Genomic DNA, 26,290 nt, shown 5'->3' on the forward strand with positions numbered 1-26,290 from the left:
CTGCCTCTGAAGAAAGCCACTCACACATAGAAGAATTGCTTTACACAATTACATAGTGTGGGAATCGAATATTTGTAATGGGATTCCTACAAATGACTCATGGATACAAAGTTTCGCCTTTCAAAGAATTTGCTTGTTCAGTACCTTTTAAAACTGAAAGGTAATCAAACATATGTTGTTTGAATAATCTCTAGCATATTGTTTAAATTTATTTTTAATACAACATCCTCAGTTTAAAAAAACAAACATAAATCTGTATATTTTGAGTTTGTCAAAAGTTTTAATAAATCATGTTATGAAAAGTAAATTTTCGTTCATTCCTAGCATGATATAGGAAATTGGATTGATCTAAAAGTAATTTTATGTGGATTAAGATATTATCTGATTTATTATTTCCTTCAGTGTAGGTTTTCTGGAAATAGCCTACACACACACATGTGCGCGCGCACACACACACACACAGTCACTATGAATTTGTTCAAACTGTGCCAGTTAAAATACTGTAGTATATTCATGAGACTTTACATTTCTTCTTTTAAAATTAGCTGTTATATTTTTCTTTTACTGAAATGGAAAGTAAGAAAAAAACTGATTTGGTATGGAGCAAAAGAAAAGATGAACTATATAAAGTTTTGCTATAAAGTGTATTCAACTACCAAATGACTTCTTTCGATTTTCCTTTATTGTGTCTTTGTTAGCCATCATTTTGCTTGCAGGGGGCTAGGGAAGGGTGAAAACACTGAATTACAGTTGTACATAAGTAGTATTTTGTATAATATTCCAGAGAGGTTGTAGCTTCACCTCATTTAGATTAAGTGCTATATTAGGGTATGCTTGGATTATGAGATGTTTGCTGAAAGTCAGATTGTACTTTTAACCAGTGTTATTTCTTTTCCTTATCATGTTCCTAACAATAAATGGAGGCAAGCTGTTGCTTTCTATCTCAACAGGGAGAGCAAGGATCTCCAGGAATCCCAGGAGTAGATGGAGAGCAGGTAATTTTCAAAAATGTATATACCATTATTAAAGCATCATCATTACTTGTAGCATAAGTTTGAAGCAAAAAAAAGCCATGGAAATTGGTATATGGCATCCTTTTTTCCACCATGGATTCTGGAGACATCATTAATTCTATAAAGTATTTGGTTTGAAACTAGATGTTACTTTTGTTTGCAGATTTCAAGCTGTAGGGTACTTTAGTTTTGTTCTGCCTACTACTAATGAATCTTCCAGTGATGCTGCTGTAAATTTTAATAGACTTCTGATCATTTCCAATTGAGTAAGAATAGGCTCATTTTTGTGAGTATAAATAGCTCCAGACTTAAAAGCAGTGGCTACAAAGTTAGATATTGTTTCCAATGTATGTGCTATGTTTGACAAGGTTTTGTTTTCCAAAAGAAAGATTGCAGCTAACTTCCTAGATCCTTTGAAAATACAGAACAAGCAAAAAAACTTTTGGCTGTGAAGTAAGGCAGGGTTTCTGAGGGTTTCTACTGAAGTAGAGGTTAGAAAATATCCTCTAGAAAGGGCCAGATAGTAAATGTTTAGTCTCTGCAGGCCACATACTGTCTTCATCAAATGCTCTTTTTTAATTTTACACTTTAAAAGAAAAAACATTAAAAACATTCAGCCCACATGCAAAATAAGATTTCTAGGCACAAAGTTGCAGAGGATAAATAAAGTTGGAGAGGATAAATAAAGTAATCTTCGGTAGCGCAGTAGGATAAGACCATGGCTTGCAGCAATAAGTTGGATATTTCAAAATAGCTAATACAGAGGATTTTGAATGTTCCCAACACGCGCGCGCGCGCACACACACACACACACACACGATTATGTGTAGGGTGGTGGGCGTATCAATTACCCTGGTCTATTACACATCATAGGCATGTATTAAAATGTCACACTTCACTCCAAAAATAGGTATATTTACTGCCTGACAATTTTAAAATATACATAGACAGTCCCTGGACTGAATTTAATCTGTGAACTCTGGTTTGGTGTGGTGACCAAATTCCTAAAAGAATGTGGCTAGTATTTGAAATTCAGAATAGTGAGGATCAATTTCAAGATCTTCACTGTTAGCTAAGAAACTCTAAAATCAAGGAAGGTTAGGCCTGGCAGCGTGGCCTAGTGGCTAAAGTCCTCGCCTTGAATGTGCCAGGATCCAATATGGGCACCGGTTTTAATCCCGGCAGCTCCACTTCCCATCCAGCTCCCTGCTTGTGGCCTGGGAAAGCAGTTGAGGACGGCCCAGTGCTTTGGGACCCTGCACCCGCGTGGGAGACCTGGAAGAGGTTCCTGGTTCCCGGCTTCGGATCGGCACAGCACCGGCCGTTGCGACTCACTTGGGTAGTGAATCATCGGATGGAAGATCTTCCTCTCTGTCTCTCCTCTTCTCTGTATATCTGACTTCGTAATGAAAACAAATCTTTAAAATCAAGGAAGGCACAGAAATCATGGCATTGTTTGTTTGTTTGTTTGTTTTGCAAGTCAAAATTACAGAGGAAGATGGAGAGAGACAGAGACAGACAGACAGAGATTCAGTCCACTGGTTCACTCCCCAGATGGGCACCCTGGCCAATGCTAGCCAAGTTGAAACCTGAAGTCAGAGCTTCATCTGGATCTTTGGCATGGGTTTCAGGGTTACAAGCACTTGGACCATCTTCCACTGTTTTCCCAAGCCATAAGCACGGAGCTGGATTGGAAGTGGGGCAGCCAGGACACAAACCAGCATCTACATGGGATGTTAGCATTCCAGCTGGTGGCTTTACTTGCTCTGCCACAGTGCTTTCACTGTTAGTAGTATTTTTGAGGCATGTAAAGAATGAGCTAATTAGTCAACTCCAGAGTATTAGTAATACTCTAAGGAAGTTAATTTTAGTAGTAGAGTTATTTTTTTATTAATTATTTTGCATTATGTGACAGTTTCATAGGCTCTGGGAATCCTCCCACCCCTCCCCCTCCCCTCCCCCTGGCGGATTCCTCCACCTTGATGCAGTATTACAGTTCAAGTTCAATCAAGATTCTTTCCTTGCAAACATATACCAAGCATAGAGTTCAGCTACTTATTGTCCAGATGGGTTGAACAGTTTCTTGGGGAGACCATTTCTGGTCTGAAGTTAGAGCTGGTAGAATATCATCCCAGTCAATTAAGAGTCCCAATATAACATCAACAGCAGTTTGCAATATTATGGAATTGACATGGTTTTGAGTAACCAGTATGTTAAAAAAAAAAAAGTAAGTCCTAACCACAACCTATGATTAGCTCACTGACATTTCAATTTTAGTTTATATACAGCACCGGCTGCTATATACCTTAAAATGGCTATAAGGTACCATTCAGCTGTCTCGTGTTTATTTCATTTTAGTATTTAGCCATTTGTTGTGTTGAAGTATAATTTTGCTGATCTTGGCAGATTTTAGGATAATCTAGACTGGTTTGTAATTCTAACAAGACATTTGTCGACATTTAAGATGCAGAACTTTTTTTGGGGGGGGTGGGGGTGTGCAGGAAAATCCTCAACACCATGGTGAGGAGTAACTAATCTTTGTGTCCCACCCAGCGAGGCATGAGCCAATCCACGCCAGCTCTTTCCTGTCAAATTTCAAGCTCTAGTAGTAGAGTTATTTTTAATGAGAGTTGTACATTGAAATATCACACTAAAGATGTAAAAGGTGTTTTTGCAATATAAATAAATAAATAAATCTTGTTTAAAAAAGATATTTTAGCTGGTTTGCTCTATCCTAGAGATTACATTAGAACATTTTACATCCATTATCCTTGTCACAGTTGGCCATTGTAACTAGTGAATCTGACAGGCATTATACATACTATGTGATCCCCACACATACAGTAGCTGTGATTTTCTATGTACTTTACAAGGTCTCCTTCTTTCCCTAAATCCAGTGGGTTGAGCGTTCTACTTCTCCACAATGCTAAATGCCTAAAGTCATCTAGAGCCTGATTTTAATTAGTAAGATCCATCTGTGAACCCAGATTCCCACCTTCTCACTCCTTTGGTGCTATGAAATCAATATAGTTGTAAGAAAAGACATATTCCTGCCCCTAACTAGTTGCTAATATAGAAAATGTAAATGTATTTGTACAATCTAGGTACCCCTTCCATTTGTAGCTATCGTCATCTGCCCTAAAGTATGGCCATCTTCTCAAAATGCAGTAAGCTCCCTAGGGTGAAAATTCTTAACCATATAAATTAATTTCAGTACTTCACAATTCATAGTTTTTAATAGTCTAAAGGCACATTTATCTCCTCACAGTAAGAGGAGAATAAAATTAACATTTGGCTTACCTCATGGAAAGTAAGAACAGTATGAAGAAGTGAAAGTAATTTGAATCGTTGATTAGCCATGAATTTTAACTGTAGATTGAACCATTGAAAGCTGGCAGTGACTAGAGCTTCTGCCTGCATTTAAGGCAGTGAGAGAGTATAACAAATGGAGATGGGAAAATTTTGTCATTGTTATTGTAACACTGGATCCTTGTTCATATACTGTGTGACTGAGAACTTAATGCTTTCATTTGTTTTCAGCACTGAAGACACAGAATTAGCTTCTAGATGAAAATATTACATCAGGAGAAATTGTGTCAAAACCTAAATTTATGGTTTTCATATTTAAATAGACTGATCTAGTTTAATTCAGTCTGCTATGCTGGGCAACACTATTGATCCCATGTAGGTGACTGAAAAAGTGGGAGGTCAGAATCAGCTCAGCATAGGACCCACCAGTGGACAGCATTAATGTGGAATACTGTGTTTCTTTGTAACAATCCAGGATCCATGTGTTCTCACATGCAAACCCTCTCATTTTTAGGGACTCAAGGGCTCAAAGGGAGACATGGGTGATCAAGGTATACCAGGTGAAAAAGGAGGAATTGGACTCCCTGGATTACCGGTATGTTTCTACTCTTCATGATCTTTTATTTAAAATTTGTTTTATTTATTTGAAAGTGAGACACAGAGAGAAAGATATCTCATCTGTTGTCTCTCTCCCCAACTTCTTGCCACAGTCCGCACTGCAACAAGCCCATTCCAGATCTCCCATGTGTGTCGCAGTGACCCAAGCATCTCAGCCATCACCTGCTGCCTTCCAGGGTGTGCATTAATAGGAAGCTGAATCAGAAGCAGAGCTGAGACTAAAACCTAGACATTCCAATATGGGATGCAGGTGTCCCAAGCAACATTAACTGCTATGCCAAACACCTGACCCTGATATGTTCTTAGATAAAGAATCAGAAAAAGTCGTATTATTTTTTAAATATATTTTTATTTTGAATTTTGAATTATGTGGTACAATTTCATATAGGATGGGATTACCTCCCAAACTCCCACACCCCGACAGATTTTCCCCATTTTACTACAATGGTGTAGTCCTTCATAAGGAATCAGTCTCTTATTTAAGTGTACCCCGACATTGTTGGTACAGCAATGTCAGACAGTCCAGCATCCCATTGTCTACTATGTCCAACAGTTTCATTGGAAATCCATCTTTCGTCCGGAGGCAGGCATGCATGTTCCATTGTACCCCCACGTCTCTATAGATAGAACCCAGTACTCCATCACTATACATTTCCATAATTGAGAAGCCATGAAACAAGGTCAACAACTGCTATGAGTTAGAACAGCCACAACAACAACATCAACAACAACAACAAATTACAGCACCATGAAAAAATGCACCACCAAGTAACCAACACATGAGTGACAAAAAAGGAAACACAAAGTGTTCACACTATGGGATTATAATAAGACTTGCCAGTCATATTATTAATTGCAGTGTCATCTTATACTTCATACAATATTTTTATTTTGGAATATTTAGAGCATTACTGATTAATTATCTCACTTAGGAAATTAAAATTTTGAAAACTTACAATCTGATGAATTATAAACTTCATGTTTTCTAGAATTCTTTTAACCAGTAGGTAATAAATAATGTTGGTCACTGTAATCTATTATACATAATATGGTTGGATCTCATCTTTAGGAAATAAGCCACAATAAGAAATAGCCAAACCAAAAACAGAATCAATTAAAATGTCGCTCAATAAAACATTTTTTTTGTATGTGTGATACTATGAAATGGAGCTTTGTGGTTCACCTCCCCTCCTAATTTTTATTAAGAGTTGAAAATAACCATAGATAGAAATTAATTCTAAACTATAGTAAACATCAGTCTTTGATAACCCTGAAAGAAGTTTATTAATATATGTCAATGAAATGAGAAGACTTCTGTTTGTTACTCAAAATAAAACACACAACATTAAAGTCACCAGCATGGAAAGAGATATTTGTAACTGAGTATTGTAATACTTTACAAGTTCAACCAATGAAGCCAAACTTTGCTTTGCTTTACTTGATATTTTTTCTACATATCACCCACAATCACAGTGGTTTTAGCCAGCTTGCTATTTTAGACTAAAAATACAAGGACTCAAATCCTCCTTGTATATATCATATATGTAAGAAAATGATGGGTTTGGGAATAAAATTCAGTTGTCTCTGATACATGCCTGCTTACCTCTTGCTTAATGGCTATTCACAGGGTGCCAATGGAATGAAAGGAGAGAAAGGAGACTCCGGATTGCCTGGTCCACAGGGCCCTTCTGTAAGTCCCTAGAGACTAAACTTCCACAGTTCCTGAACAACTCTGATGTGGGCCCATTATTTACCCAATTCCACCTGTGCCAGATGGCTTATCAATAATAGACCACAAACCTCTTGCTTTGTCAAGGAAGAAATATCTGTTGGCCTTATACACTGAGAGACAAAATGTCTCCAAGGCCTGAGTTAGAAGCAATTTTTCAGAGGACTGTCCGAGCTGAAGGAGAAAATCAATGGTTTTCCCACAAGGCTTGTGGGTAGAGCGTAATAGTATAGAACATACTTCTTTTTATTTTTTCTTTCCTCCAGAGCCTTGTTTATGCTTAGTGAAATATTTGAGAGTATAAGAGTAGTGTGACATTATAACATTTCTTGATAATCAGTTGCTTCCTTCTGTTTCAGAACAACTATTTTTTCCTAGTGTTCTTATTTTCATTAAGGACTGTGTAAAGCTAAAGAATCAAATGAATTGCTTGTTTTTGTATACTTTCTTTGCAACTACAATAGCCTTAGCAGAACTCCAGTAACTGCCTTATCTAAATCCATGTTTATTGTTTGGACACACAGATCATAGGCCCCCCAGGTCCGCCTGGTCCCCATGGCCCACCCGGCCCCATGGTAAGTTTCCTGTCTATATACAATGGAATTGTTTCCTTATGAGCATGCTACCAGAGAAAACATGAACCCCTCCCTCAAAACAATCAGCTTGTATTTTGTACTACTCTCTGTGGAACAGACAGAAAATCCGAGGTGCGTGGAGATATACAGGCATTGTATTGTGGTCTGTCACTTCCCCAAACACACAGCTGGAAGGAGATGGAGTAGTTTTGTGTCAGGAGAGTTGAAGACAGGCAGACAGATCTGGCAAGCCTTACTATAATCCTACAGTTGAACACTGGCTAATCATTGTAACTAGTTACAGCTCTTGTCTGTTAGTAGCAAAGACTAATAATCAGAGCCACTAAAGAATGTTTTTAACCATTGTCGTGAGACCTGAGAGTCCTTAAATATTGTGATAAAAAGTGAAGCTTCCATGGGTGACATGTGCTGCTGAATCTTTTCCTTTTCACTGTTATGGTACTTGGGTTGATTCATGAAGCCAAGCCCAGTGTTTGCTGCAGGCATCCTGACAACCAGCGGAGTTAGTGATCCTGCCCCCAAGGGAGTTAAGTCCTGTGAGGAAACAGCTAAGGAACAAGTGTTTTCTTCCAGATGTTGAATGAAGAACAGCTGTGTAAAGGCTAGTCAGACACTTTGAACGGAGGCAGGACAAGGGCAAGCTGGGTAAACTGTGAAGCCACATTATCAACAGGCCAAAATGGTACAGATTAAACTGTGGTCATTCTTTGCTCCGACTACACTCTAAGAAGCAGCATCTCTGGAATGAGCTTCCAAGTCACTGGGGCAGACCAGTCACCCATGTCCTCCCAGTTGTCACTCCGGTTTTGTCATTCAAAGTACAACTGCCGTTATTTTCCTAAAACTAAGCAACAGGTTAGACGTGCTTTTGACTTTATCATTCTCTCTACCTAAATTGACCAGGTTAAATTAGAAAATGCTTTCTCTTGCTGATATCACAAAATTAATTAGCTGAAAGGAATTTCACACTGCTGTTAAAATGAGATTAGAATACTTGGTAAATAAAAAGTCATTTTGTGAAAATGTGCATGTATGACTTATTTAAAGGAAAATGTTAATCTGATGTAGACAAATATGTGACAAATATCCAGGCATTAGTTGCTGAAAGTTTTTCCTTCTCTTGGAGATATTATTTCACTGATGGATATTTAAATAACACTCTCTTCCAACTGGTTCAATTAAATCGCTTTAAAAAAAAAAAAAGCACATAGTACTCTAAGTAATTTGACAATTAGTCTGTAGGTTTAGATTTTCCACAAAGTAGATGGGGTATTTTTACGTTTGATTCATGCATGCATTAAAACTTACTTCTGTTGATTGATAAACAATTATTATAAGAATCTGGAAAAATGTGTCCTGGTTTAAAAAAAATAAAACAAAAACTAATGCAATCTAAATAATAATGCCTAGCCCTCCTTGGTTCCATGTTTGGCTGTTGTCTCCTTGCTTCCTGGATCCTTTCAATTCTTCAATATCTTGGGCTTAAGATCTGCTCTTGCCTGGTGCTTTAAGTATGGGACATCTCTTTAGCAAGTTTATTTTAAGTATGACCTGTATTCCATTTAACATCATTAGTGGTCTGACATATTCCAATAAGATTTTTTTCAAGTGAATATTTGAGAAATGGGAGTAATGTGAGTGCAAAATATGTTTTTCTACTTCTTTCTTCCATATAATCCTGGCAGTGTCCCCTCCCTCTCTCTCACAAGGAGTTTGGAGACAAGATTGCTATTAATGAATTTCCAGTTACAGCACTGACCAAGAACTAGAAGGAACTTTTTGAATACACTAAATGACATCCACTGACTGCTCCCTGAGCTGTAACTCAAATAAGATTCCTCTGTGTGCTTTGTTACTTGATATAATACTCACTTCTGGGAGACAGTGAATCATTTCTTCATTCAAAGCTGTGTTTTCTATCTTCAGGGACCCCATGGACTTCCTGGACCAAAGGTAATCCAACAAATCTCTTTTTTCTTGTTTGATTGACATTTCCTTGCTAATCAGGAAAAGCATGACAGAAGCATGTGTCCTGTCTTATTTGTCAACTAATGTTGATCATCTTTAAGCCTTTAAGCATCCAAATGTTTAAATTTCACATTACAAAATGAATTACAACAAATATAAGTAACATCACTTGGAGACAAATCATTCCTCACTTTGTATTTTTCCTTGTCATGTCATTTTCTTAAATTACTAATCGTGATATTCTCAAATCAACATTTAGAAGTGAGTCTGACGGGACTCTCAGATTAGTCCAATTACTTTTTCTTTGTGTCATGTTTTTTTATGCTGTGGATATTTATTGCTTGCCATACAGTAAGTAGTAGTGTAGTTAAATGCCTTGACAATTCAGCTTCTCATTTTTACTTTCCCCTAAAAGTCACTGGTCGAGAGTAGGCTGTGCAATATCAGAAGTGCTATCCTGGGGAGACCACATCATTTACGTATGTTCTACACTCCATGAGTTCAAAGAGTCCAATAGACAGTAGCCCCTACTTATCAGTAGCAGTGCAGCTTGCACCGTAGATGTGAGCTCGGCATGTCTTTGCTTTTGTGTAGATGAGAGAATCCTTTGAGGTTAAAAATGAACCCTGAAAGAGAGACTCCTACTTCATAGGAAAAATGTGATGAGGAACTACGTTCTCGTATCAGTTTGGTCATAGTCATCTTGGGTAGATGAGTGATTGTCTCTGATCCTTTGTTCAATCAACTGGTTAACTTATCTCACAGTGTCTTTGCTATAATGTAATGAAATATAGACTATTTACTGAGTGCCGGCACATTTGTTGATTTAGTTGTTTTTTTTTTTAATTTAGTTGTTATTGTTTTGTATTGCTTTATTCTGAGCAGTAAAATTTTACAACTCATTCTCAGAGAAAGTTCAAGGACTCTGAGAATTTCTCAGTAGTGCAACAATGCATTTATAAGATAGGAAATGGGAAGACACATAACTGCAAACATGGCATCTGAATGCTCAGAAGCAACCCACGCTGTCCTCTGCCAAGGCTGCTTCCTTCTGGCCAAACCAGCACCAGGATTAACAGCAGCTGTTGGTCTGAAGCCTAGGTTCCTTCTCCCAGTCTGCAAGTGACATGCAGGAATGTGGGACTTGGTCTCTTTATTCATCTTAGGAGACCTTACCTTCCAGGAATGCCAGTGAGTGATGGTGTCTTGTAAACATGAGAGTACCGTTCCAGGGCTCTAAAAGAGATCTCTGATCTATGCGCTTTGCGATCTTGGTAGTTTTTATCCTTTCTGGACCTTTATTTCCCTCCCTAGACTTAACTGATACTTCCAACTCTAGGGTTCTTCTTTAAATTTAAAAACAAAAAAAGCCACCTAAGACCAACTTACTTATATTGAGAGTGAAGCCACCAAGACTTTTGAATTCCAAGAATGATTTAGATATCATCATAATTGAATTAGGAGATACCCAAGATCCTTTTGATATATGTTGCCCGTATAAATCCAACTATTACTAAAATCATACAGAAATACCTTATTGATTACTCATATCTGGTTATTTGATTTTGTAGATAATAAACTAAAGACCCAGTAAGTTTAGGTTATTTGCTGTAAATTCTCCAACTAATGGTCAGTCTAGAACTCAAATTTAGGTCTAGACCTGAAATTTGATCTTTTTGCTACTGGATTTGACTGTTTGAAACTTACCTTTTCAACTAATTCTCGTACCCTTCATATTATGGATTCCTACCAAATAACTTCATAGCTCTCCCAAGGCTGCTTTGCCTGCTCATCATCCTGGGAGTGCTTAGTAAGAGGGTATACACATGCAAAGTCGTTAGTCCCAAGTTTAAACCAGTTAACTGAACTGCCTATTGAGCCTTAACTTTATTCGAATCACATTGACCATATTTTCTAGCACTACTATAAACATTTGGATTTCCTGTAGTGATTGAACCACAAATGCACAAAAGTCCTGAAAAACCCACTTGGTCATGCCAGGTCATGTCCGTTACTTTGTGGCCCGTTTGATAGCTGCCATATGGAGCATGTCCCATGGATCATTCTATCGCCATGTTTCCCAGAATGCATTGAGGAGAATAATTGCCTACGGCTAATTAAAGGCACCCCTTCCTGGGCTACTGTAGGAGAGGGCCTCTGTTCTAGTATGCACCAAGCCAGTTTCCATCATAAGATAAATTGGGTAAATACTGCCCATCAAACTCCCATCTGCTGTGTGAGCATCCACATGGTCTCTTGTCTCACAACCCCCTCCAGAAAAACTTGGGAATTTCAGTTTAATCTTCTTTTTACAACACCCTAAAAGTATGTTTTTGGCAATATGTGTACTTAAAAAATGGAAACTGTACAGCTCAGATCCTTTTCCACCCTTGCCACGTTGATAATGACAGAAGGTAGGTAGCCTATGTTCCTAGATCAGTAAGACTCAGTATCAAGTGTATTCATCACTTACCATGGCCTCCTGTGTTCTAACGTTGAGCAGACAAACACATCTACATTCTGTGATCTGCATATTCTCTTCTAGGACTGGTAGTTTGTTGTCAGCTCCATTGAAAAATTCACATAGCAACCTGACTTGGCAATGTCAGGGAATGAAAACATGCTGAATGAAAACATTGCTTATTCCCTGAGGAAAATGCTTAAAGGCTTAAGATATCTGTCTATAACACTACCCTGCAAATTCCAGTTTTCCATCCAGCAGAGTGGGTCTGTCCTGCTGAAATTCTTCTCTGTTGTCTTTAATCTGCTTGATCGGAGCGGTGTCTGTAACCCTCATTTCCTGGAGGTAGAACTCAAAAATTCTGGAACTCAATCATATGTGTCCTGATTATAAAGAATGCCCTTGTTGAGAGTTTTGCTTCCTAGAATATTATTTTCTATTTTCACTTACTATTTTTTAATTTAATGCGTATTTAAAATGATGCAATAAAAATCTAGCATTATTCTGCTATTAACCTAAAACTGGAATCTGCAATTATTCCTAAGTCTAGCTGTCTTCTTTCACAGTTTATACATCCATGATAGCAACCAAAACTGGCATTTGCTTTTGCATTTAGGGTGAACCAGGGTTAAATGGTGTTAAAGGATTGAAGGGTGAACCAGGTCAAAAGGGTGACAGAGGACCCCTTGGTCTTCCAGTAAGTAAAGAAAACTTTCCATTTCAGTGCAAATCTCAGATTTTTCTTTTTACCCTAAGAACTCTGGTTTACTTGGTAGCTCTCTGACTACTGAGCTTTCCGCAACTAGCAAACAATGTGTTAGAGCAGAGTTCATTCAGCAGTTTTGCTTTCTCTGATGTCTGCTCTTGTGGCAGAGGAAGACCCTATAACAAACAAGCAATGTTCTATCATTCTACAATTACATACATGCCAACCTTCTTCTAGATCTGTCAGTTTCCCTTCCCTCATCTTCCTCTGTGAAAAGTGTTGTGCTCCTTATTTCATGATTTTTCCAAAATGCTGTTATAATTGAGTACAGTTTAATATTCTCCCTCAATGTTTTTACTATCTGGATACCAAATACTGTAATCCTCAGCTGGTGGCAGGTATGCAATTGGCCATTGTTGATGGAGTGAGGTCAAGGCTGTGGCTCCTTGCATTAGTCAATCATAGTATGTTCTACATTAGTCGGTCATATATGTGTTTCATGTTGTTTGGGAAATGCTGTTTTGAGATCCCTGTCACCGTAGTGATATTATTGAGGATGTATAATACAATTTAGAGATTTTTGCTCTTAATGAAAGTACCCCTCAGGTTCTTGATGCCAGCCTTCCTTCCATAACAGTTAGAAAGGTTTTTTTTAATTTATTGTTGTATACAAAGCTTTAATGTCAAGATTCAGCATGTTTTCTAGTTATGGTCTATGAAAGTTTGAGTGACATTATAACAATATAGTTTATTATACTAAAAATGACAAAGTTATAGTAGAAATTTGCACACAGTTAAAATGTAAGAGAAAAAAACTTAAACGCCACTTATTTCTTCTTGAATAATGTAATTCATTTGCTAAGGTATTTCGCTTGATAGGCTGTGCTTACATAAATTAGGCACAGAGTAGATGTTCAATAGATATACATTTATTAAAACAGTGATTGTTGTATAATTAGACCACAGATTAAATCACACTAGTTGAATAACCCACAAGCATACAATGTCTATAATATATGTGTATCTTAATATTACCAATATCATAGCTTTTATCATTTCTCCATTTATTTTCAAATGTTATATAATGTTGACTGAGGAAAAATTTGGGAAAACATGAGACAGTTGGATCTATTTTATTTAAGCCATCAAATCCAATTTCTTTAAAGTTTGCCCTAATTTCACATTTAGGGATATTGATTGCTGTTATGCAACATTTAGCTGAAAGTTTGACCTGTGCTAGCACTAAACAAATAACAATATACGTTTCTGTGTAATCTTTGCTAACTAAAGATGTACTTTTCAGTTACAGTATGGATCATAATGTAATTATAGTGAAAGAATTTTAAAATTTAAAAAAAACTAAAAATATCCTAAATTCGTATGGCATAGCATTGCTAGAGTTTGCAGCTGGAATACATTTTTTTCTTCCATTTTGTATTATTAACTGCATCTGAAGCATAACATTGAGAAATAGTTCTGCAGCCTTGCCAAAACATCTATACAGCCAGTGAATTTTCCTTCTTGAGTACTCCTTAAACTATTAGTGTTTTTGAAAGACAATAAATACATTCTTGGGGGATACAAAAGCTATATAAAAGAATAATAGTGCTTATTCTTAAAATAAGCATTAGAAATGCCATTTTTCTTCATGTTAATTTTGGATAACCAACAGTTCATTATAAGCAAAAGTAGGTACTGCCTGAATAATTAGATTTTTAAAGCATTTCCAATTCAAGCTTTGATTCAAAGGCGATTTGAAGTTGCCTAAGGAAATATTTCCTTTGTCAGTTCTTTGCTTTTGTTCTTGGATTTGCTTTGGGGTTTTTGTTTTGTTTTGTTTTGTTGGTTTGTTTGTTTTGTTTTGTTCTAGTCTAATTCTTTCTTTCTCCTGTTCCTAGAAGTCCCTCTAGTGGTGACTATTAGGAACTGTAGGAACAACCCAGTAAAAAACTGGGTACTGTTCAAGCAAACCCCAAGAGTCTTCATCCTGGCACATTAAAATGCTGTGATTCTTAATCATAAATACTATGTTAGCAAATGTTGCTGCAGCTCTCTTTTTACTTCTCTGAAATCTTCAACTTGGTTAATTACTACAGTGAGCCCTTGTTTAGAAAATTAACTTATTTTACATTCAGACGCTGAAGAAAAATGTTGTAAATATTACAGCCTTCACAAAATGAATCTCAAAAGAAGATAGAATAGGAACCTCTGACTGTAGCCTATCATTACTCAGTAGCATTATAAACATCATTCAGTTTGTTGTATAGAAATATCTTTAAAATGCCATCATCTGTGGGGTGTTTATTGTCATGTGTTTTTTTTTTCTTCTAACTAACAATTTGTAGCAATGTTATATTCATCCCAGAACCCTGTGGCTCTGTATTATGTTGTTTGAAGTGTTACATTTGTTCATTGGTGCCTCATACTAATCTCTGTTCTTGTCATTCGTGTGATACCCACCAACCCTGCTACCAACCAAATCACGCAGGGAGCATCTGGCTTAGACGGGAAGCCAGGATCCCGGGTGAGTGCGTCCCTCGTCTTGCTCTGACATGTTTTGCAGCTGCCAATGATGTGCCTCAGGGTAGACGCTGCGCTCCACATGCTGTCATCACATGACAATGGAGGGACACGGATCTGGAGTCCAGGGGCAAAGGGAGACAAAGATGGTGGCAGAAAGGGGACAAGTGCACAGAGAATAGGTGGAAGCTGTGTGAGACACAGCCATGACTGCCAGAGTGCAAGTCGGGATAACTTGCTAGGCAGGACATGTGACTGGTCTAACTGGACTCATTGTCAGAATCCTAGGCAAGGTGTTCTATAATCAATGGGCATGCCCTGTGATCTGGTGAGAGAGCTCCCCCAAGGGACTCGGAGACTGTGGATGCATTTTAGCTGGATTTTCCTCTTGAGTTCATGTTCATGTTACAAATGTAACTCCTTCCTTGCAACTGACTTTCCAGATCTCTATTCTTAGAAATAACTTGTCCAGCTCCTGTTATTTTGTCTCTTTCCTTTGGTTCCTAATAATGCCATCTCCCCAATGTCAGCTGCAAATACTCACTTTTTAGAAAGGTGAAGGTGGGTTTTCAGTTCAAGGTTAGTCACAAGGAGGAGAATTCAACATTAGAGTGAAACTTTAAATTCTTTCATATCACAAGGTTCTCACAGAATAAACCAGAGAAGTGGAAGGAAAATGGGACTACTGCAGGAAAAAAAAAAAAATGTAGTGCCGAGTTGCACCAGAGTAGCTTCTGCATTTGCAAATACGGTAATGGTAATAAATTCTTGGCAAGTCTAAACACGGTCTTACTGAAAAATGAGCACATATACTTGAGGTGTTTGCTACATTTTTAGGGATTTCAAAGAAATCCCATGCTTTTCAGTCCTAAAAGCCTGCTGCAGGCAATCATTATTTTCACTCAATCTCCATATTCCTATATTCTTTCAGTGCTAGCTCCTTCACCGCAGAAATCCTACTCCTGAACTAACCAGGAGACCAGAAGGCTATTACACCATTAAATCATCATGGCTGCCTGGTTTGCAAGTTGTACACCCAGCGCCTTCAGCCCCTGCAGCAGAACTGACACAAATAATTCCCTCCCTGAAAGCCCCTGTTGCTCCCAACAGAGACTCAGAAGGTTTAGTTGGAACAGTTAGACACTGTTCTCATTTATGTCTTTCTTCCCTGCTTGTGTAACTATTCAACAGCTGAAAATCAGCTTTAGGATATGCCTGACTGAGAGTGGCCATCTTTAAGTATGAAGCTTGGGCTTATGGAAGAGTTGAGGGGAAATTGGAAAACAGCAAAAGATGTTCCATTTAGTGAAGAGGAAATATATAACTAAATGACATATGGTTTTTGTGTGTACCCATCATTGAAATGTGCAACTGTATCATTCATCCATTTTTGCATGTGTTTCTTGAAAACCACTGGTCTGAAAGAATCAAGTATAAAAAACTTTGAAAAATGAGTTGTTTTACTGGCATCCTAAAGCATCCACCACCCAGGGAGAGTCCAAGATAAATCATAACTGCTTTTCTTGCAGCCGTTCTGATATATCCCCTAAGATCTTCATAGTATTTTATTTTTTTTACCTTGTTTGGTTTATTTTCTTTCTTTCTTTTTTTTTTTTTTTTTTTAGGGTGTAGATGGTCCTGTGGGACCCCATGGCCCTGCTGGTCCCAAAGGAGAACGAGTAAGTAGCCCCTGAGGTTATTAAGTCCTGGACTAAAGAAAACACAGACCCTGCCTTTTCTGTACTAGCTGAACTGTTCATTCTCCAGAAGAAATAAAGCTTTGTCTAGTATTAAACTTAAAAAAAAATAGATGTCATCTTAAGTTCTATTCTGAGTTCTAACATGGAGAATAAAATATAATATGAATGCCTTAATAATGATAAAAAAAGAAAAACAATGCGTACATTTAAATAGCTCAAATTAAAATGCAGATTATTCTTCCTTAGCCCATACGGAAGATATTTTCATTTGGCCTACATCCAGAAAGTTGAAGTCAAGAGGAGTAAAATTTCCAGAACTACATATTCTGGCTGATAATCATTTATATAAAGCTACTGTATTCATCCAGGGAAAGTTATAACTTTTTTCCAAAGGAAATTATAAAACCTAGGTATTCCTCTCTGCAGAGCTACACTGGCTCTCTTAAAGAATGGCCTGTTTTTCTTCAGCCATAAGGAAATCGTTTCAGTGCATTGTGAAACAAAAGCTTTCACGCACCTCCCTATTGCTAGGCCACATTACCCTATCCTAAAAGGAAAGAAAAAGACATTCTCGATGAAGGATGAATATCTGACACACAAAAAGTTACTGTAGCAGCAGCAGATCATATGTCTGGAGCTTCTCATCCACTCTGTTTCTCTCCCACTTTTTCTTTTCCTCACCTTGGGAAGCTCAGAAGTTTTGTATGTGTGTATGTCAGAATGAAATTGTGTCAGCAATTTCCCCACCATGCAGTATAGGCTATAAAGAAAGTGTCCTTACAGTGAGGACTTCAAAATGTTGAAATAATTCTGTATGTAAGTCTGTGGCCTTCTAAAAACTAAATGGATTTTCATCAGTCTGGGGTAATTTGCTTTCAAAAGACGTACTGGGTGGTGGTTTCTTTCATGTGCCTTCCAATTCCATAATTCTATGTTCTGTAAATGGAATTGTTTCATACAATAAATCTTCAGCAGGTGCTACTGTGTACAAAATGCCAAATTACTTCTGGTGTGCAACAGAAACATTCTCTCCTACTATTCTCTAAATCCAGTGCATTGGGTAAAATCATCATCACAGTGTTTAATTAATCATTTTATCAACATTTATATACTCAGGGCTGCAGAGAAAGCAGCTATTTTCTGTGACCCGGAAGAATTTACAATCTGTATCTAGAAATATATATATGTACATACACACATATATGTATATACACACATATACGTATATATGTGCAAGAAACAACCAGAAAAATAATACTGATATAAGATTTAAAAGTACATAAAGATTGGTGCTATCCAAAAGTGCTTTTAGAAAGAGATGTGTCCTAGAGAAACATGGTGCTTGAATCTACAGTTACCTTACTTCTAATATCAAACTGACAACTTCTGAAGATCATCTTAATTAAAAATATTTGAAAGCTTTTAAAACTCTCAACAGTGTTGATGCAGATTCACTTTCAAGTGCTGCATCAAGAAATCCATCTCATGTACTAAAAATGGAGAAGCCCATCTCGGGCAGTCTGTTGGCAGAATGCCACGGCTCAAGAGGGTTTACCGTTTGCTAAATCAGCTGCTACTTCCGATAGCTCCACAGTGTCACAAGGGTATCAGGTCTCAGTGCTGGGGCAGAATTAACCAGAAGAGCAAGTGAAATTGAAAGAATTTATGAAGGCATAGTTGCAGTCAGATGGTGTGTGGTGCAAAGTGTTACACTTGTATTTACTCAGCATGTTAACTATCTCAACAGGATCATATATCAGTCTTCTCCAAGTGCCCCTCTACCAAAGTGCCATGCTGGAGTGTGATTCTCGAAGTTAATTGATTGAGGCACCATCTGGACTCTTAGGAATTGGCAAAAGGAGACATTCTAGAATAATTCACAGTGTAGACATGTAAATTAAGCAGCTGGGATGAAATTACATCAACTTAAAAGAAACCAACCATTGGACAGGCAGTGCTATTCCTGACAGACATGACTGACAGCGTTAGTGTTTGGATCTCCAAGCACCTGACACACAAGCCTGTAAATGATTTTTGTTTGGTCTTGTAAGAACTTTGGAACACTGTAAGATAAGTTTGAGAAGCTCAGATGTGCTTTGCATTACTTAATCTAGGAGAAGAAGCTATGCATTCAAATCCCTGCTGTGCTATGGGTTCACAGTTACAGAATCATGCCCGAAGTGGCATAAAAGGTCAAGGAAATGTAATATTTTATATGACATCATTGCCAGAGAAGGATGCTAAGCTTTGGTTGAATGCTTTGTCACCTGACCACAGGGAGGCTGCTGGCAGTGCTTCTAAGTATCTGCTCCCTTGAGTTGTCATAGAGAACAGCAAGACTTTTCCATCAGCTTTCCTCCCTTAACAAGGAGGACACCTTCCCCAGAGTTTCCCAGCTGATTGTCCAAAACCTGATTCAGTTGTCCAGCAGGAGAAATGGAATTGTTATTGTTGGGTTACAGTAATTGCTAGGGGTGGGCTATTCTGGAAGTTTCATGGGCAGATGTTTTAGTGACAGCTTGGTTCAAGTAAACATGATAATACTCATCCTAAAACATGGAGCAAGCATTTGATGTAGCAATTAGGACACCACTTATCAGAGTGCCTGGTTTCAGTCCCATCTCTGCATCTGATTCAGTCTTTCCACTAATATGCACCCTTTGGAAGCAGCAGAGGATGACTTAAATACTTGGGTCAGGGTTGGCATCATGGCATAGTGGATAAAGTGTCTACCTGCAACATCACATTCCATATGGGTACCAATTCAACTCCCAGCTCCTTTACTTTTGATCCAGCACTCTGCAAATGTGCCCAGGAAAGCAGCAGAAAATGGCCCAAGTCCTTCAGCCCCTGTGCTCATATGGGAGTCATAGAAGAAACTTCTGGCTTCAGACCTGCCCAACCCTGACATCTGCAGCTATCTGGGGAGTGAACCAGCAGATGAAATATATCTCTCACCTCCCCATCCCCGTAAACTCTGCCTTTCAAATAAATAGAATACTGATGTCCCTGCCATCCATATGGGAGGCCCAGATGGAGTCTTTGGCTCCTGGTTTCCACTTTACTCAGGTCCAGCTGTTTCTGGCATTTATACAATGAATCAATAGATGGAAGATTTCTCTTCCCGTCCCCTTTCTTCCTTCTCTCCCTTCCTCTCGCCTCTTCTCCTTTCCCTCCCCTCTCCTCTCCTTTGTTCTCCTTGCCTCCTTCCCTTTCAAATACTTAAGGAAATTTTAAAGCAACACTAAACCAAGGCAAAGCCAAGGTTCTCTGTGAGAGGAAAGAGAAGGAAATAGTTATATTAAAATTATCTGTGGATATTTTTGAAAGTGAACCTATTGTAACCTGTGGAGTTATTTCAAACTATATGTGCTGGTTTATGTGGACCTGTTAAACTCCCACTTCCCACTGCCTGTGCTCATATGTGCACACACACCACCACCACCACCACCACCACCACCACCATAACATTGTCAAACAGAAATTTATTTTGAATTATTGCCAAGTTTCCAAGTCCTTCGTTGAAGACAGTATCTCTCATTGTATAACACTAATAATTGCTGCTATTTATAGCACTATCACTTGTCAGCATATAATTACATAATGTTACTGTCACATTAAACCCTGCAAATAATTCTGGTTGAATATGTAATAGTATTACGTTGCGGCCAAAGAAGTTCAAGCCAGAAAAGTGAAAGTTACTACAGGCCACCAATCAGAATGTACCAGAACTTAAATTCAGATTTAAATCTCTGATTTAAAACCTGCCCACTTTGCAAAATGTGATTTTAGTTGCCAACAAAAAGTAACAACCAGTCAACATTCAGTAAGCTTTTGTCTGGTTTATTTTCAGTGATCTACCTGTGCTGCATGCTTCTCTAGGTGACTGGGTTGATTAGCACCACTACCTCTTAAATCAGAGGTGTTTGACAACCGCTTGAAATCACCTCACATGGGAACCTGGAGTAGAGAGCTGTGCAGGCCTGCCATGCCTTTCAGCAGGCAGAGTGGTTGGGACTCTGACATTTTACCCAAAAATATATATATTTTTTTCATAACCTTTCAATTCCTTCAGGGACATGATAGAGGAAGACAACACTTCCTGTTGAAATATTATAGTAGTCTTTATGAATCATCATGACTCCTAATGTTTTCATAGTATATACTGACAAATGCTGTTATTTGGAGAAGTAGCAGCAGAAGAAAACTTCATTAGAAATACATAGCAGCTCCTTCTTTATTATCACAATTCTTTTATATTTTTATTAATTTCACTTTTAATTGAAAGGGAAGAGAGAGGCAGAGAGAGTGAGCGAGCAAGACCTTCCATTTGCTGATTCATTCCCCCATGTGTCTGCAGCAGTTAGGGCTAGTCTAGGACAGTCATGACCCTGAAACTCCATTCAGGTTTTTCCATCTGGGTAGCAGATGGCTCAGTATTGAGCCATCACATGCTTCTACATCAGAAGTGGAGCTGGGAGTCTAGTCAGACACTCCGATATGGGGGATGATAGCATTCAAATCAACATTTTACCCACTGAGCCAAACACTTAGCCTTCAATTACTTCTTTTCATAGAATCACTTCCAATAACATTTGCTCTCTATAGGCATATAGTTTAGCATTGAAGCAGGGTGAGCTATTCTGCTTAAGTGGAAACTTGGAAAAAGAGTGATGAAGATAATGTATATGTATCAAACATTTTTAGGGAAATCTTAAAAAATAGATGTATTTATTTATCAGAAAGTAATAGTGAAAAAAGAGAAAGTAAAAGTATGAGAGATCTTCCATCCCACTCTCCCAGTGGCCATAACTCATCCTGTTTCCCGCATGGTGGCAAGAACCCAAGCACTTGAGCCATCGTCCACTGCCTTGCCATATGCATTAGCAGAGAGCTGGATTGGAAGCCAAGCCCAATGACTGTATGAACTGAACTGGTGGTAAGACACAGGAAGAGGCATAGCAAGCAACAGCTGAACTCAGTGCACCACAATGCCAGCACTTAATGAAAAGCATAAAACTTTTAAACTCTTGTTTGTGGAAACAAGGCAAACTGTGTCCATCACTGTATTGATTCAGCTTGGTTTGTTCACTGACCTAATATTTGTTGATGTGCCAGGCGGTGTTGTAAGCTCTATGGATGTAGGTTACAACATTCACCTGTCTCCAGTTGGGCCAAGAGAAGGGTGATCAGGAAAAAGTTTCTCCAAAGAAAAGAAGTTGGATAGGGATTATAAAAGCATTTAATTATTATATGTTTGAAAAAGGAATCTAGGTTCCCTCCTCTGAACACCAAAATGCTGAAATGTTCCAGAAATCCAAAACATTTTGACCCCTGACATAACACCGCAATGGAAAATTCCACACTTGATTTCATGTAACAGGTCACAGTGCAAATGCAGGGACACTAAAAATATTGTTTGAAATTGCCCTGACGCAATGTGTATGATGTATTTTTAAAAAAATGAACTTCATATTTGAATTTGAGTTCCAGTCCCAAGATATCTCATTATGTGTGTGTGAATGAAATCCAAAGCATCTCTAGTCTCAGATAAGGTATATTCAACAGGTAACTTGAAATAATTAGCAACAAATAAATGTTTCTCCCCAGTGCTGAAGAAAGTCAAGCAATTGTGCAGCATTCTGGCCACCAAATCTCTTGGCACAAGTGGAAAGAGCAGCAGTCTCCTACTGCTTGCTTTCAAAGGAGAACTAGGAAAATCTGTGATTGTGGGTTAGTTTTACCATATCACTGGCAGGGACCACTGACCTCATTCTTCTGCTATTTTGATAGATTACTTCATCTCTAGAGCAAATGTGTAAACGTGGATATGCATGTATCATTTCAACTTTTCTTCTTTGAATTTTAGGGTGAAAAAGGAGCTATGGGGGAGCCTGGACCCCGAGGGCCTTATGGCCTACCTGTGAGTTCATGGTCACATGGATAGCTACCACACAAAGCATGCGTCCATGACCTACCTGCTGTGCCTGCCTCTTCCCCTGTGGGCAAACTCAAGACAGCTCAGGAATGATCTGTAGTACAGATAATTTCATGGCCTTAGAACAGAGCCCCTATTGAGTCCCACCCTCATGCCATCCCGACACACCCACACCCTTCAGCACAGGATCAGAGACTGTGAGATAAACAGCGTTGACCTCAGAGCAGGATTCTGTTTTCAGGGAACACCCTCCTACCCACAATGTCCAACCGGATACCCACAACCTGCACCTGAAAGGACATTGGACCTAAAGTAGGCACGAAACATCATTGACAACAACCTTCTTCACACTTCATCTGTCCTCAAAGGTTATTTGCTAAAAAAAAAAAAAAAAAAAAAAAAAGTAAAGAAAAAAGAAAAATAGAAAAAGAGAAGAAAATATTCCTGCTACTCAAAATGGTTCCTCAAATTCAGTAGATATTTGTGGTGCCTTAGGTTTTAGAACTTTCTAAACTGACAAATTATATCCAGAACACAATGTTGAAGGTGTTCTGTCTTCTTGAAAACTAAGTTGCACTTGAACCAAGCTGAGATCTTCAATTTACTTCAAAAACTACCTTTGCAATAATTGTAATTGGTTCAGTAGAGGACGGAAGGACTAGAGAGGAAAACAGCATAGTAAGATGTTTAAATTCCCTGTCTTGTCCACACTTCTTTTTTATGAACTTAAATGCAGTACTTAAGCCATGATTACATTGGTGCTAATAAATAAATAAATAAAGGCGGGGGAGTGGGAGTAGATGCTGATTTTGAAATGGACAAACAATAACACTTTAGGGTTATCCCTGCGATCAGCTGTTTTTATTTAAGGGTGGGTACGAATTTGTCATTGCATGTCAGCATTATGAGTCCTTGTCCATTTGGGGATCACTCATTGGCAAAGTTTAGTTAAAAACAGTCCTTCAGTGGACCTTTACACCTTTACTACTTATATTCAGGTGCACACCTGTCCAATTAGAACTATATTTAACAATGAAGTGTTCACATTTTTACTCATGTGTGAGCTAACTACTAGATTTTCAAAGTTACTGGTTCTTACCTTGGATTAATACGAATGTGTTTTTACACCATTATTATTTCTGTTTCATTCCTGGATGAATAACTTGGATACCAGACATTAGACTTCAGCCCATATCACTCTATTTAACCTGATATATGATTGAAAATTTTCACCATCCTTAGTTGTAACACTTAGCAGTTGCTTCACTTGATTGAAAGGAGCTTGTGTTTCTTTCACATGCATGGAGTGTCTTCACATTTCTGCAGTAGTGCTGTAATGCTAATGTTGCATGTGCATGCACCCTTAAATAAAAACAATAAACTTTTCATGAAACTTAGGGTCACTAATGTAGCTACTGTGATTCTTTGGCAGGGGAAAGATGGAGAGCCTGGTCTTGATGTAAGTAATTCACAAAATACATGTTTTCTTAATAATAGATGTTGATGGTCTCCATCATCAGGAATGGCAATAATGCTTCCTTTTGCTAGTCATATAGCTGAGTGTGGAGCATACATTGCTGTGCCTATAGACAGTAGTATAAAATTTACTAGTACTTGCATGAGATGAACATAAAAGTAAAAACATGATCACCTGGTACAAAATTTACAACTGACAGTAGATACTGGCCCTTCAAAATTTTTTGCCCAAATAAAGGATACTCTTAGCATTAGCGTGGCCCACTTAGGAAAAATATGCATAAAAACAATATGCCTCTCACATGCTTTCCTTAGGGAAATGGTATATTATATCTTTTTCAAAAATATGTAATATTTTTTCTTTTTTTATTAATTATTTTGCATTATGTGACAGTTTCATAGGCTCTGGGAATCCCCCCACCCCTCCCCACGCCCCTCCCCCCTAGTGGATTCCTCCACCTTGATGCAGTATTACAGTTCAAATTCAATCAAGATTCTTTCCTTGCAAACGTATACCAAGCATCGAGTCCAGCTACTTATTGTCCAGATGGGTTGAACAGTTTCTTGGGGAGACCATTTCTGGTCCGAAGTTAGAGCTGGTAGAATATCATCCCAGTCAATTAAGAGTCCCAATATAACATCAACAGCAATTTGCAACATTATGGAATTGACATGGTTTTGAGTAACCAGTATGTTAAAAAAAAAAAAAAAAAGCAATTTCTTAACCACAACCTATGATTAGCTCATTGACATTTCAATTTTAGTTTATGTACAGGACCGGCTGCTATAAACATTTTTTTCTTAATAGTAGGTCCCTATATGTCTGATGCTAAACTAATTCTATAAAAAATAGAGACCGTTAAAAGTAGAAGCATGTAGAAATTCTCACTGCTTATCTTTAATTCTATGAATAATGACAGTAGCAGAAATCATAACAATTACTATATACTGAGCACCTATCCTTCTGGGTGCTTTGAGTGTATTGTCTCGTTTGGCCCTAACAACAGCTGTGCAGTAGGTATCATTGAGCCCATTTGACAGGGGACCAAAGCACAGAGGAGAGTGACTTTCTCAAACAAATAAAAAATCAAAGAACTTTCCAGGATTCAAGGTCACATCATGGGACTCATTCCACCCTACATTGCTTAGAAGAAAAGCAAGAAACACGCAGTATATAGAAAAATGAGATGTTAGAAAACTAATGTGCTAGCCTATTTTAAGGTTATCCGGCATGCCATTTTTCTTTCTGTTCAGAATCTTGGAACCCTAGGGGTATTTGTCTTTTTGCTAGTTATTTATTCAATATGACTTTACCACACTTGCACCAATGACTATCCTGTGTTTGCTTTCTTCTTCCAGGGCTTTCCTGGTCCACGGGGTGAGAAGGGCGACCTAGGAGAAAAGGGAGAGAAGGTGATGCCTCCTGTTAGCATGTACTGTGTGTGACTACTCACGCTGTCCGCTTTGCTGCTCCACCTGTGTGGTTCTGTCAGATGCCTAATTTGTCTCCATCCTGTGCTCCAAAAACACTCTGATGCCTCGTCTGAGGGATCAGGCGTTCACAGCTAAGCACACTACCCAGCTAGAAATAAGGCACTGTGTAGCATGAGAGAAAAAAATCATTATCCCCAAATATCCAGCTTTCAATCTTTCAACTACCTAATGCCAATTTCTTTAAAAATGTGAGGTCGGGTTTTAGAGAAAGTTTGTGAAATTAAAGAACACGAATCTGCCACAATGAAACATGTGTTTCACTGATTGTCACAACTTTCACAGTAGAGACAGCAATATGTGTCTTGATTCTTTATAATTCACAACTATACAATGAGCAGTGCAATAAATAAACCACAATACATTCATTGCAGAATGAATATAACTGGCTGCATTCAGATGTAGAGCTGGCTGCTATGGATTATTTCAATGAAGATATGGGTGTATTTTAGGAGGTCTTTAGTAAGATTTGAGTTCTATCATCTCTGGTATATGGAAGAGCCCATATCAAGCAAAGGCAAATTTGCATTGTAGATTTTAAATCATTTTTTCCCTCCTTCTCCATATTTTTTTATATCTTTCTGTATTTTTTGACTCTCTGCTTTGCTTAAGTCTTTGACCTGATCGTGGACCTGAAATTTTTTTTCCACTGAACACAGCAAACGCTACAAACAAAAATTCAATCTGTCAGTAGATGAGTCAAAACCATAGAGCAAATGAAATTACATATTTATAACTCAAATAATTTAAACCCAGTGTATTTCT

The 26,290-nt window shown here is 38.1% G+C and overlaps 1 protein-coding gene across 1 annotated transcript in view; it reads left to right on the forward strand.

Annotated features, from left to right (window-relative positions):
- Positions 1-25,716, forward strand: part of COL25A1 (collagen type XXV alpha 1 chain) — a 460,541-nt gene extending 434,825 nt beyond the window's left edge. The window contains exons 24-33 of the mRNA XM_058666694.1: positions 951-995; positions 4,837-4,917; positions 6,568-6,630; positions 7,194-7,244; positions 9,192-9,218; positions 12,311-12,391; positions 14,889-14,924; positions 16,546-16,599; positions 22,490-22,543; positions 25,394-25,716. Of these exons, the coding sequence (XP_058522677.1) occupies positions 951-995; positions 4,837-4,917; positions 6,568-6,630; positions 7,194-7,244; positions 9,192-9,218; positions 12,311-12,391; positions 14,889-14,924; positions 16,546-16,599; positions 22,490-22,543; positions 25,394-25,480 (579 nt within the window). The 3' untranslated portion in view covers positions 25,481-25,716. The remainder of the gene's footprint in view (positions 1-950; positions 996-4,836; positions 4,918-6,567; positions 6,631-7,193; positions 7,245-9,191; positions 9,219-12,310; positions 12,392-14,888; positions 14,925-16,545; positions 16,600-22,489; positions 22,544-25,393) is intronic.
- Positions 25,717-26,290: the final 574 nt, after the last annotated feature.

Source organism: Ochotona princeps, chromosome 7, assembly GCF_030435755.1.
Source record: "Ochotona princeps isolate mOchPri1 chromosome 7, mOchPri1.hap1, whole genome shotgun sequence".
NCBI classification, from domain to species: Eukaryota; Metazoa; Chordata; class Mammalia; order Lagomorpha; family Ochotonidae; genus Ochotona; species Ochotona princeps.